The sequence below is a fragment of the Pristiophorus japonicus genome, chromosome 1 (genome assembly GCF_044704955.1).
Source record: "Pristiophorus japonicus isolate sPriJap1 chromosome 1, sPriJap1.hap1, whole genome shotgun sequence".
NCBI classification, from domain to species: domain Eukaryota; kingdom Metazoa; phylum Chordata; class Chondrichthyes; family Pristiophoridae; genus Pristiophorus; species Pristiophorus japonicus.
The window spans coordinates 226,636,995-226,651,319 of NC_091977.1; the positions used below are offsets into that span (position 1 = coordinate 226,636,995).

Genomic DNA, 14,325 nt, shown 5'->3' on the forward strand with positions numbered 1-14,325 from the left:
ACATAAAGGAGATGAGTAAAAGTGGAGGGCAGAGAAACTCAAGGCAAAAAACAAAAAGGGCCACTTTGCAGCAAAATTCTAAAGGGTCAAAGTGTGTTAAAAAGACAAGCCTGAAGGCTCTGTGCCTCAATATGAGGAGTATTTGGAATAAGGTGGACGAATTAACTGTGCAGATAGCAGTTAACGATACGATGTGGTTGGCATCACGGAGACATGGCTCCAGAGTGACCAAGGCTGGGAACTCAACATCCAAGGGTATTCAACATTCAGGAAGGATAGACAGAAAGGAAAAGGAGGCGGGGTGGCATTGCTGGTTAAAGAGGAAATGAATGCAATTGTAAGGAAAGATATTAGCTTGGATGATGTGGAATCAGTATGGGTGGAGCTACAGAATACCAAAAGGCAGAAAACGCCAGTGGAAGTTGTATACAGACCTCCAAACAGTAGTAATTATGTTGGGGAGGGCATCAAACAGGAAATTAGGGGTATATGCAATAAAGATGCAGCAGTTATCATGGGTGACTTTAATATGCATATAGATTGGGCTAACCAAACTGGAAACAATACTGTAGAGGAGGATTTCCTGGAGTGCATAAGGGATGGTTTTCTAGACCAATATGTCGAGGAACCAACTAGGGGTGAGGTCATCTTAGACTGGGTGTTGTGTAATGAGAGAGGATTAATTAGCAATCTCGTTCTGCGAGGCTCCTTGGGGAAGAGTGACCATAATATGGTGGAATTCTACATTAGGATGGAGAATGAAACAGTTAAGTCAGAGACCATGGTCCAGAACTTAAAGAAGGGTAACTTTGAAGGTATGAGGCGTGAATTGGCTAGGATAGATTGGCGAATGATACTTAAGGGGTTGACAGTGGATGGGCAATGGCAGACATTTAGAGACCGCATGGATGAACTACAACAATTGTACATTCCTGTCTGGCGTAAAAATAAAAAAGGGAAAGTGGCTCAACAATGGCTATCAAGGGAAATCAGGGATAGTATTAAAGCCAATGAAGTGGCATACAAATTGGCCAGAAATAGCAGCGAACCCGGGGACTGGGAGAAATTTAGAACTCAGCAGAGGAGGACAAAGGGTTTGATTAGGGCAGGAAAAAAAGAGTATGAGAGGAAGCTTGCAGGGAACATTAAGACGGACTGCAAAAGTTTCTATAGATATGTAAAGAGAAAAAGGTTAGTAAAGACAAATGTAGGTCCCCTGCAGTCAGAATCAGGGGAAGTCATAATGGGAACAAAGAAATGGCAGACCAATTGAACAAGTACTTTGGTTCGGTATTCACTAAGGAGGACACAAACAACCTTCCAGATATAAAAGGGGTCAGAGGGTCTAGTAAGAAGGAGGAACTGAGGGAAATCTTTATTAGTCAGGAAATTGTGTTGGGGAAATTGATGGGATTGAAGGCCGATAAATCCCCAGGGCCTGATGGTCTGCATCCCAGAGAACTTAAGGAGGTGGTCTTGGAAATAGCGGATGCATTTCAGTCATTTTCCAACATTCCATAGACACTGGATCAGTTCCTATGGAGTGGAGGGTTGCCAATGTAACCCCACTTTTTAAAAAAGGAGGGAGAGAGAAAACAGGGAATTATAGACCCATCAGCCTGACATCGGTAATGGGTAAAATGATGGAATCAATTATTAAGGATGTCATAGCAGTGCATTTGGAAAAAGGTGACATGATAGGTCCAAGTCAGCATGGATTTGTGAAAGGGAAATCATGCTTGACAAATTTTCTGGAATTTTTTGAGGATGTTTCCAGTAGAATGGACAAGGCAGAGCCAATTGATGTGGTGTATTTAGACTTTCAGAAGGCTTTTGACAAGGTCCCACACAAGAAATTAATGTGAAAAGTTAAAGCACATGGGATTGGGGGTAGTGTGCTGACGTGGATTGAGAACTGGTTGTCAGACAGGAAGCAAAGAGTAGGAGTAAATGGGTACTTTTCAGACTGGCAGGCAGTGACTAGTGGGATACTGCAAGGTTCTGTTTCGGGGCCCCAGCTGTTTACATTGTACATTAATGATTTAGACGAGTGGATTAAATGTAGTATCTCCAAATTTGCGGATAACACTAAGTTGGGTGGCAGTGTGAGTTGCGAGGAGGATGCTATGAGGCTGCAGAGTGACTTGGATAGGTTAGGTGAGTGGGCAAATGAATGTCAGATGAAGTATAATGTGGATAAATTTGAGGTTATCCACTTTGGTGGTAAAAACAGAGAGACAGACTATTATCTGAATGGTGACAGATTAGGAAAAGGGGAGGTGCAACGAGACCTGGGTGTCATGGTACATCAGTCATTGAAGGTTGGCATGCAGGTACAGCAGGCAGTTAAGAAAGCAAATGGCATGTAGGCCTTCATAGCGAGGGGATTTGAGTACAGGGGCAGGGAGGTGTTGCTACAGTTGTACAGGGCCTTGGTGAGGCCACACCTGGAGTATTGTGTACAGTTTTAGTCTCCCAACTTGAGGAAGGACATTCTTGCTATTGAGGGAGTGCAGCGAAGGTTCACCAGACTGATTCCCGGGATGGCGGGACTGACCTATCAAGAAAGACTGGATCAACTGGGCTTGTATTCACTGGAGTTTAGAAGAATGAGAGGGGATCTCATAGAAACGTTTAAAATTCTGATGGGTTTAGACAGGTTTGATGCAGGAAGAATGTTCCCAATGTTGGGGAAGTCCAGAACCAGGGGTCACAGTCTAAGGATAATGGGAAAGCCATTTAGGACCGAGATGAGGAGAAACTTCTTCACCCAGAGAGTGGTGAACCTGTGGAATTCTCTACCACAGAAAGTTGTTGAGGCCAATTCACTAAATATATTCAAAAAGGAGTTAGATGTAGTCCTTACTACTAGGGGGATCAAGGGGTATGGCGAGAAAGCAGGAATGGGGTACTGAAGTTGCATGTTCAGCCATGAACTCATTGAATGGCGGTGCAGGCTCGAAGGGCCGAATGGCCTACTCCTGCACCTATTTTCTATGTTTCTGATTCATAGGGCTAGACTGAGCCATGGTTGACAATGACTAGAGGGAGCAATGCCTCTGGAGTTACAGCTTCAGATATACAAACTGATTATTTTTTGCATTACTTTGCAGATAGCAATCCTCCAAGTTGCTCCCTTAGTGATCCACTGCAACTGAGCATTGTGCACCCGCCCCGAAGCAGGAACTCTGAAGCAGGATGCAGGAAGTCGAGCAGGTCGGGCCTGAGGAGATCAAGCAGTGACCCACTGCTCCAAGAACTAGTTATAGAAGGTAACAAATGAAGCGGGAGAGAGAGGAGGTCCTTATGCTTTGAACGTTGTAGAAACTTGATTAGACCTTACTTAAGTACTGTGAACAGTTCTGTTCTCCATATTATAAAAAGTATATAGAGGCGCAGGTGAACATAAGAAATAGGAGCAGCAGTAGGCCATTCGGCCCCTCGAGCCTGCTCCGCCATTCACTAAGATCATGGTTGATCTTCGACCTCAACTCCACTTTCCTGCACAATCCGATATCCCTTGATTCCCTTAATATCCAAAAATCTTTCAATTTCTGTCTTGAACATACTCAACGACTGAGCCTCCACACCACTGTGGGGTAGAGAATTTCAAAGGTTCACAACCCTCTGAGTGAAGAAATTTTTCCTCATCTCAGTCCTAAATGGCTGACCCCTTATTCTGAGACTGTGACCCAGTTCTAGACTTCCCAGCCAGGGGAAACTGCTGGTAAAATGCTGGAATCCATTATTAAGGAAGCAATAGAAGGACATTTGAAACAACATAATGCAGTCAAGCAGAGTCAGCATGATTTTATGAAAGGGAAATCATGTTTGACAAATTTGCTGGAGTTCTTTGAGGATGTAACGAGCAGAGTGGGAACTAGTGGATGTGGTGTATTTGGATTTTCAGAAGGCATTCGATAAGGTGCTACATAAAAGATTACTGCACAAGATAAGAGCTCATGGGGTTGGCGGTAATATATTAGCATGGATAATGGATCGGCTAATTAACAGAAAACAGAGAGTCGGGATAATGGGTAATTTTCCAGTTGGCAAACAGTGACTAGTGGGGTGCCACAGGGATCAGTGCTGGGGCCTCAACTATTTACAATCTATATTAATGACTTGAAGGGACCGAGTGTAATATAGCCAAGTTTGCTGATGATACAAAGATGGGTGGGAAAGCAAATTGTGAGGAGGACATAAAAAATCTGCAAAGGGATATAGACAGACTAAGTGCATGGGCAAACATTTGGCAGATGGAGTATAATGTGGGAAAGTGTGAGGTTATCCACTATGGCAGGAAACATAAAAACAAATTATTATTTAAATGGAGAGAAAATACAAAATGCTGCAATACAGAAGGACCTGGGGGACCTTGTGCATGAAACACAAAAGTTAGTGTGCAGGTACAGCAAGTAATCAGGAAGGCAAATGGAATGTTGGCCTTTATTGCAAGGGGGTAGAGTATAAAAGCAGAGAAGTCCTGCAACAACTGTACAGGGTATTGGTGAGGCCACACCTAGAGTACTGCATACAGTTTTGGTCTCCTTATTTAAGGAAGGATATACTTGCATTGGAGGCAGTTCAGAGAAGGTTCACTAGGTTGATTCCTGAGATGAAGGGGTTGACTTATGAAGAAAGGTTGAGCAGGTTGGGCCTATACTCATTGGAGTTTAGAAGAAGGAGAGGTGATCTTATTGAAACATATAAGATAATGAGGGGGGCTTGACAAGGTAGATGTAGAGAGGATGTTTCCACTCGTGAGGGAATCTAGAATTAGAGGGCATAGTTAAAGAATAAGGGGTCGTCCATTTAGAACTGAGATGAGGAAAAATTTCTTCTCTGAGAGTCGTAAATCTGTGGAATTCTCTGCCCCAGAGAGCTGTGGAGGCTGGGTCATTGAATATATTTAAGGTGAAGATAGACAGATTTTTGAGCGATAAGGGAGTCAAGGGTTGTGGGGAGCACCAAGGAAGTGGAGCTGAGCCCAAGATCAAATCAGCCATGATATTAAATGGCAGAGCAGGCTCGAGGGGCCTGTTCCTATTTCTTATGTTCTTATGAAACATCCTGCATCAACCCTATCAAGCCCTGTAAGAATTTTGTGTGTTTCATTCTTATATACTCTACAGAATATAGGCCTAGTCTACTCAACCTCTCCTTATAGGACATTCCCCCCCATCCCAGGAATCAGTCTGGTGAACCTTTTTTGTACTCCCTCTATGGCAAGTATATCCTTCCTTCAGTAAGGAGACCAAAATTGTACACTTATGTATGTGAACCTCACCTGTGTTGTAAGCTCAAACCATTGTGACCTTGGTCTCTTTAATATAACTCCAAAGTGAGGCAGCAGTGTGGTGGGGACTGCCTTTTATACCTGCTTGCTCCAGGATACACAGGTGACCCATAGGTCACCCACAGGTGTGCCCCCTAGTGGCAAGTCTTACACACAGGTGAGGTTTACATACATAACATACACAATATTCCAAGTTTGGTCTCACCAGGGCCCTATATAATTGCAATAAGATGTCTATTATTTTTTCAAATCCTCTTGTAATAAAGGCTAACATATTATTTGCTTTCCTAATTGTTTGCTGTACCTGCAGGTTAACTTTCAGTGATTTGTGTACAAGGACACCCAGGTCCCTCTGAACACCAACATTTCCCAATCTCTCACCATTTAAAAAATACTCTGCTTTTCTATCTTTCCTACGAAAGTTGATAACTTCACATTTCTCCACATTATATTCCATTTGCCATGTTCTTGCCCACTCACTTAACCTGTCTATATCCCATTGAAGCTTCTATGCATCCTCCTCACAACTTACATTCTCACCTAGCTTTGTATCATCAGAAAACTTGGATATACAGGTTGTACATCTTCAGTCCGGGAATCTTTAATCCGGAAACATCCCTGGTCCGGCATTAGTCCCGGCATAGACTGCCCCTTTCAGCAGTGTTGCAGCGTGCGGGCTGGGCCGGGGTGTTGCTACAGTGTGTGTGTGTGCAGCAATTGGCTGGAGCAGCTTTCAGTCAGTGAGTGTGTGCAGCAATTGGCTGGAGCGGCTTTCAGTCAGTGCGGGTTCTGCTGGTGCTGGGGACCATGCCCATAGGTTGTGAATGGGAGCCACAGACACAGAGCGCGGGCATGTTGCACAATGGCACTGCCTGCAGCTCGCTGTCTCTATCTCTCTCTCTCTCTCGGGGGGGGGGGGCAGTCTGTGTCTGTGCGTTGTGCAAAGCGCTCTAACCTGCCCGGGGGTGGGCTGGGGGGGGGGTCGCTGAGGGAGGCAGGCTCTGATTCACCATCTCAGAATCCATCGCACACTCCACGCTGTAAGAACTGCTGTGTGTGTGCATGTATCTGAATGTGGCCGCGATCTCGGGGGGGGATTATGTGTGTGTCTCGGTGCAAGGAGACTGCCGCTTCCAACAGTCAGGCTCTGCTCGTGGCTGGTGCAGGGAGTAGGATCGTGGGTAAGGGTCGGCGTCTCTCTTGACTTTATCCTCCACTTTATCTCCAATCTCTAGTTTTTTTTGTGTGTATGCATGTGGATTTTTGAGGTGTTGGTGTTCATTGAGGTAAGCGGGCCGGGCAAGGAAAGGGAAGGGAAGGGCAGGTGGCTGACTGAGGCACCGAAACTAGGCCCGAGGATTTAAAAAAATGGAGCGGTTCCGGACAACTAAATGCTGCGCTGTGGGCTTCTGCGCAGCTCATGCACAGAACGCGTCTGGGTCATTGTCAGCAGCGTTGTCACTAGTTGACCTCCCGTGGTTCGGAAAATTCTCTGGTCCGACACCGCTCTGGTCCCTAGGGTGTCGGACAAGAGAGGTCCAGCCTGTATTACATTTGGTCCCCTCATCCAAATCATTGATATAGATTGTGAATAGCTGAGACCTAAGTAATCCATTAGTTACAGCCTGCCACCCGAAAATGACTCGTTTATTCCTACTCTCTGTTTTCTGTCCATTAACCATTCCTCAATCCATGCTAGTATCTGTATGTGGCTGCCGTCTCCCAAATCCCATGAGCCCTAACTTTGTTTAATAACCTCTTGTGTGGCACTTTATCAAATGCCTACTGAAAATCCAAATACAACACATCCAATGTGGTGTGTATGCAATAACTCAGCAGACTGAATACTGTAAACTCCAAACAGGTACAAACCTGGCTCTACTTTATTAGGGCCCAAAGTGATTACATTACAAGATGGCTGGCCTTTTATACCTGGGCCGCACACATGTGCGCACAGCCTAATGACCTCCGACAGTAGTGCCACCTGGTAAACCCAAGCATGCATACATGGCAGTATCCCCTTTTAAGATATTAGTAACGGTCTTTTTACAAATTGAGACGGTCCGGGGTTTTCCGCTCCAGAGTTGAACGTCTCAGTTCAACTCTAGCCTTGGGCGAGTGTTCTGAGTCTGTTATGACTGGGGGCTGGGTAGCTGATCTGATGGGAGTGGCAATGACCTCGTCAGGGATTGAAAGTCCAGATTCATTGATGACAGCGGAGTCCTCTGATGACTGAGGGTAGGTTGGTTGGTCACTGATTGTGTCTTCCTCAGACTGTTCCGGTTCATCCGTGTGCCGCAGCTTTATCTGATCAACATGTTTCCTGCATGTCTGCCCATTCTTGAGCGTAACAATAAACACTCTGTTACCCTCCTTGGCCGTAACAGTACCGGCGATCCATTTGGGACCTTGACCATAATTCAGTACATACACAGGATCATTGATAGAAATGTCGCGTGATCATGATACCCTTGCTGACTTTGACGTCTTTATTCGACATGATTATTCAAGTCAGGGTGGACAAGAGAGAGCCTGGTCTTGAGACCTCTCTTCATCAATAGTTTAGCAGGGGAGACCCCGGTAAGCGTATGGGGTCTTGTCCTATAACTAAGCAATATGCGTGACAAGGGAGTTTGCAGTGAACCTCGAGTTACACATTTCATACTCTGCTTGATGTTTTGGACCGCATGCTCTACTTGTCCATTGGATACGGGTTTGAATGGTACTGACCTCACATTTTTGATACCATTGAATTTAATGAACTCTTGAAACTCCATACTGGTGAAGTAAGATCCATTGTAGCTTACAACGATGTCAGGCAGACCAAGCGTAGCCAACATGACACGAAGGCTCGCAATGGTAGCTGTGGATGTGCTGGATGACATGATTGTACACTCTATCCACTTGGAATAAGCATCCACCACAACTAAGAACATCTTTCCCAGGAAGGGACCTGCAAAGTCGATCTGGACCATTGTTTAGATGGCCACGACTACAAACTCTTTACTAAGCTGCATGCAAGTGTTGCACTAATGCACACATGATTCCAGATCAGAGTCAATTCCAAGCTACCATACATGAGACCTGGCAATGGCTTTCATTATGACAATACCGGGATGCATGCTATGTAGATCATGCACAAATTTCTCTCTGCCTTTCTTGGGCATAACAACACGATTACCCCACAGTATAAAATCTGATTAAATGGATAGTTCGTCTTTGCCACGGATGTAAGATTTGGTCTCCTCACACATTTGCTTGGGTATGGCAGACCAATCACCACTAAGGATACAACATTTCACAACCGATAATATCGGGTCCTGGCTGATCCAGGTCTTAACTTGTTGGGCCGTGATAGGGGTTCCTTCACTTTCAAAAGCATCCATGACTAACAATGTAAAGTCCTGACCCTGCAGTACAGACTTACACGAGACACATGCTGAAGTCAAGGTCACTCTGGACCTGCACCTTTATTTCACAGCTCTCGAGTGCCACACTTGCCTGAGACCTGCCTTTATATACCTGTGTGGAACAGGTATGCAGTGTCTCCTGCAAGTGCACCCCTAGTGGTAAAGTATGCTTGTGGTTACAGGTCATATCTAGTTACAGTCATCTTTGGCATGGTAAGATACAGTTATATACAGTAATGTGAGATACATGACTTCACCCTCCCCCAAGTCTTATTGTCTTTATAGATTCAGTCTCAGGTGGTCTACGCTCTCGCGTGGAGCGTCTTAATTGTGGTTCAGTTGTTTGCCTTGGTGCCTGTTTTACTTTCGGTGTGATTGCTGGTATCTCGCCTGGGCTGTCTGTTTCATTCAGTATGATTGCTGGTATCTCGCCTGGGCTGTCTGTTGGGATTGCCCTTCCCTCAGGTTGTTCCCTCTGTCTGTCCACCAGGTGTGGTGTGAGTTCCACATTGCAGTCTGCCTCTGGTTCTGCAGTGTTGTTGGTGAATCTACTTTTTACTTGGTCTACATGCCTCCGGCAGGTTTTGCCATTGTCCATTTGTACCACCAGTAGCCTGTTTCCTTCCTTGCCTGTTACTGTCCCTGCAAGCCATTTGGGACCCCTGCCATAGTTTAGCACAAACACTTTGCGCCGTATCTCATTCCACCTCCCCCTCGAATTTTGGTCATGGTACTCAGTTAGCTTCCGGCGCTTTGCCTCAACAATTTCATGCATGTCTGGGAGGATTAACGAGAGCCTAGTCTTTAAGGTCCGTTTCATCAAGAGTTGCGCGGGGAGAACCCCAGTCAACGAATGTGGACGAGATCTGTATGCCAGCAGCAGTCGCGACAGGCAGCTCTGCAGCATGGGACCTTGGATTTTTAGCATGCCTTGTTTAACGATTTGCACTGCTCGCTCCACCTGGCCATTGGGGGCCGGCTTGAACGGTGCCGTCTTAACGTGATTTATGCCGTGGTCAACTATAAAATCTTGAAATTCTGCGCTGGTGAAGCACGGACCATTATCACTGACCAATGTGTCAGGAATTCTGTGCATTGCAAACATGGTTCTAAGGCTCTCCACAGTGGTGGAGGTTGTGCTCGAGTTTAAAATGGTGCACTTGATCCACTTTGAAAATGCATCGACGACTACGAGGAACATTTTGCCCATGAATGGGCCCGCATAGTCTACATGCACCCGGGACCACGGTTTGGTGGGCCAGGACCTGGGGCTTAGGGGGGCCTCCCTGGGGGAATTACTGAGTTGGGCACAAATGGTGCACCGCCGGACGCAGAGCTCCAAGTCCGCGTCAATGCCAGGCCACCAGACGTGGGATCTGGCTATGGCCTTCATAAGGACGAGCCCCGGGTGCTCGCAGTGAAGCTCTCGGACAAACGCCTCTCTGCCTCGTGAGTGCATAACTACTCGGCTGCCCCACATCAGGCAGTCTGCCTGTAGTGATAGTTCATGCATGCACCTATGGAAAGGTTTGATCTCCTCGGGGCAGGCATCACGGACCTCTGCCCAGTCATCAGTTAAAACACATCTTTTGCCGAAGGATAACGTGGGGTCGCTGATCGTCCAGGCTCTGATTTGGCGAGCCGTCATGGGTGAACCTGTGGATTCAAAGGCATTGATTGCCATGACCATCTCACAGTCCTGTTCATCGGACCTTTCCGTGGTAGCCGGGGTAGCCTGCTAAGCGCGTCGGCACAGTTGTCTGTGCCTGGTCTGTGCCTTATTGTGCAGTCGTAAGATGCCAGCATGAGTGCCCACCGCTGAATGCGCGCCGAGGCGTTGGCGTTTATTACCTTGCTCTCGGATAGCAGGGACGTGAGGAGTTTGTGGTCAGTTTCTAACTCGAACTTGTCCCCGAAAAGGTATTGGTGCATCTTTTTGACACCGTATACGCACGCGAGCACCTCCTTCTCAACCATACCGTACCCGCGCTCCGCCCGCGAAAGTGACCTGGAGGCATAAGCAATGGGTTGTAATTTACCCGCATCATTGACATGCTGTAAAATGCCCCCGACCCCGTACGCTGACGCATCACATGTAAGAACTAGCTTTTTACCTGGGTCAAAAAAGGCTAAAACACTGTTGGAACATAGAAGGTTGCGTGCCTTATTGAAGGCACGTTCTTGGGCGTCCCCCCAAAACCAATCGCACCCCTTTCTGAGTAGCACGTGGAGAGGCTCCAGCAGCATGCTCAAGTTCTGCATAAAGTTCCCAAAGTAATTGAGTAGCCCGAAAAAGGCGCGCAGTTCCGAGACATTCCGGGGCCTGGGTGCCAGACGAATTGCTTCGGTTTTGGATTCCGTTGGGCGGATTCCATCAGCAGCAATCCTTCTGCCCAAAAATTGAACCTCGGGCACGAGAAACAGATACTTGGATTTTTTAACTCTTAGGCCTACCCGATCCAATCGACTTAGTACTTCCTCCAAATTGCGGAGATGGGAGTCGGTGTTCCTGCCCGTGATGAGTATGTCATCTTGAAACACAACCGTCCCCGGGATGGACTTGAGCAGACTCTCCATGTTGCGCTGGAATATAGTAGCTGCCGACCTGATGCCGAAAGGGCATTGATTGTACATAAAAAGGCTTATGTGTGTTGATGGTGGTGAGTAGCTTAGACTCTTCGGTCAGTTCTTGCGTCATATACGCAGATGTGAGATCCAGTTTCGAGAAAAGTTTTCCTCCAGCCAATGTGGCAAATAGGTCCTCCGCTCTGGGCAGCGGGTATTGGTCCTGTTGGGAGACTCTGTTTATGGTAGACTTGTAAGCCCCACAGATTTGTACGGATCCATCAGGCTTCATGACGGGGACGATGAGACTTGCCCAGTTACTAAATTCCACGGGTGAGATAATGCCTTCCCGCAGAAGCCGGTCCAGTTCGTGTTCAATCTTTTCCCTCATCACATAAGGCACAGCTCTAGCCTTGTGATGGACCAGTCTGGCATCCTGTGTGTTGTAGATTTTAACTTTAGCCCCTTTGAAGGTGCCCACACCTGGCTGAAAGAGATGTTCAAAACGACTTAGAACTGTTGAGCAGGAGGTCCGTTCCTCTGATGACATGGCGTGAACATCATCCCATTTCCAATTTAGTTTTGCCAGCCAGCTTCTCCCCAACAGTGCTGGGAGATCTCCAGGGACAATCTACAGGGGAAGTCGGTTCACCGTCCCTTTGTGTGTGACTGAGAGCATGGCGCTGCCAAGGACTGGGACGATTTATTTGGTATAGATCCTTAGTTTGGTGTCGATCCTTGTGAGTTTTGGTCTGTTGCTTTTGTGCGGCCACAGCTGTTCAAATTGTTGGACGCTCATGAGAGATTGACTAGCTCCCGTGTCCAGTTCCATGTTGACGGGTATCCGTTGAGTAGGACCCTCATCATTATTGGAGGCATCTTGTAAGAACAGTGGACATTGATCGTGTTGACCCGCCGTACCTCGGTGTCCCGGGCACTGTCCCCACCGTCTTCTGGTCCGCTTTCCGATTCGTATACCAGCTGAGCTGCTGTTTTTCTGCACATGTGAGCCAGATGCCCTGTATAGTTGCAGTTTCTGCAAACAGCATGCTGAAATCGACACCCCCTTGTTGAGTGCCTTCCCCCACACGCTTCCATTGTTTCTGAAGGATGAGCTGCGTCTGGCTGATCTCTCTTGAGCTTGTCTTAGTCTGTAGTTGATTGCTCGCATTGTGGGTTGATGAGGTGTGAACGGCCGTTCATGTGGCCCTTGATGGCTTTTGGCACCACTGCCTGCTGTTGAAGGCCTGCTCTCCTGCCTTTGTCTGTGTGTGGGGGTAGCGGCTTGTTTCACGCTGTGAATCCCTTGTTCCGATGTTTCGTTAGTTGTCGTACCCGCAGTATAGATCAACTTCGTTTCTTCTTCTCCTGCCAAGAATGTCTGTGCAACCGGGGCTGCTGCCTCTAAGGTCAAGTTCTTGGTTTCTATAAGCTTTCGGAATATGCCTGCATGGCCTATTCCTTCAATGAAAAGTCTCTCAGTACTTCTCTCTTTAGTTCATCGGAGAACTCACATAAACTAGCCAGCCTCCGAAGTTCCGCCACAAAGTCGGGTATGCTCTGGCCCACACAGCGTCTGTAGTTGTAGAACCTGTGTCTGGCCATGTGTAGGCTGCTCGCTGGCTTCAGGTGGTCTCTCACCAGTGTGCTCAACTTCTCAAACGACTTGCTTGCTGGTTTCTCGGGTGCCAGCAGGTCCTTCATTAAAGCGTATGTTTTCGAGCCACAGCTGGTCAAGAGATGGGCTCTTCTCTTGTCTGCCTTATTGTCACCCAACCAGTCTTTGGTTACAAAGCTTTGCTGGAGCCTTTCTATAAAGTCCTCCTAATTGTCTCCAGCATTGTATTTCTCATCTGAGCCGTTGGTAGCCATTCTGTGGATTCTGTGATCCCATAACTCGTCGCCATTGTAAAGTCCTGACCCTGCAGTACAGACTTATATGAGGCACATGCTGAAGTCAAGGTCACTCTGGACCTGCACCTTTATTTCACAGCTCTCGAGTGCCACACTTGCCTGAGACCTGTCTTTATATACCTGTGTGGAACAGGTATGCGGTGTCTCCTGCAAGTGCACCCCTGGTGGTAAAGTATGCTTGTGGTTACAGGTCATATCTAGTTACAGTCATGTATAGCATGGTAAGATACAGTTATATACAATAGTGTGAGATACATGACAAACAGTAGGTCTGCCGGTTGTGGCATTTCCACCTCCGGTGTGGGCAACATAAGAACATAAGAATTAGGAACAGGAGTAGGCCATCTAGCCCCTCGAACCCGCTCCGCCATTCAAAAAGATCATGGCTGATCTGGCCGTGGACTCAGCTCCACTTACCCGCCCGCTCCCCATACCCCTTAATTCCCTTATTGGTTCAATGCATTGGCACAATTCTCAGTGCCAGGTCCATGGCAAATGACATAATCATAGGCAGATAATGTCAGCGATCACCTCTGGATGCGGAACGATGCATTGGTATTGATACCTTTGTTTTCCAAAAACAATGAAATGAGTGGCTTGTGATCAGTTTCCAGTTCAAACCGAAGACCAAACAGGTACTGATGCATCTTTTTAACCCCACACACACAGGCTAGTGCTTCTTTCTCTACCATACTGTAGGCTCTTTCCGCCTTTGGCAAACTTTTTGAAACACAGGCAACAGATTGTAATTTGCCCGACTCATTAGCTTGTTGGAGCACGCAACCAACTCCATATGATGAAGCATCACAGGCCAATACTAGATGCTTACATGGATCATAATGTACCAGCAGCTTGTTAGAGCAAAGCAGATTAGTAGCTTTCTCAAAAGCTCCAGCTTGAGACGCAATCCAAACCCAGTTGTCGCCTTTTCTTAGCAACATGTGCAGTGGCTCTAATAAGGTGCTCAATCTAGGTAAGAAATTACCAAAATAGTTGAGTAGACCAAGGAATGAACGCAGCTCCATCACATTCTGAGGCTTAGGTGCATTTTTGATGGCCTTGGTTTGAGAGTCCATAGGCCTGATACCGTCAGCAATTTTCCTCCCCAGGAATTCGACTTCCGGTGCCATGAAGACG

General features: G+C 46.9%; 1 protein-coding gene across 1 annotated transcript in view; it reads left to right on the forward strand.

The window, feature by feature from the left end:
• Positions 1-14,325, forward strand: part of fam189a2 (family with sequence similarity 189 member A2) — a 159,302-nt gene that overhangs the window by 133,055 nt on the left and 11,922 nt on the right. Inside the window, exon 9 of the mRNA XM_070887276.1 lies at positions 3,114-3,272. Within this exon, the coding sequence (XP_070743377.1) occupies positions 3,114-3,272 (159 nt within the window). The remainder of the gene's footprint in view (positions 1-3,113; positions 3,273-14,325) is intronic.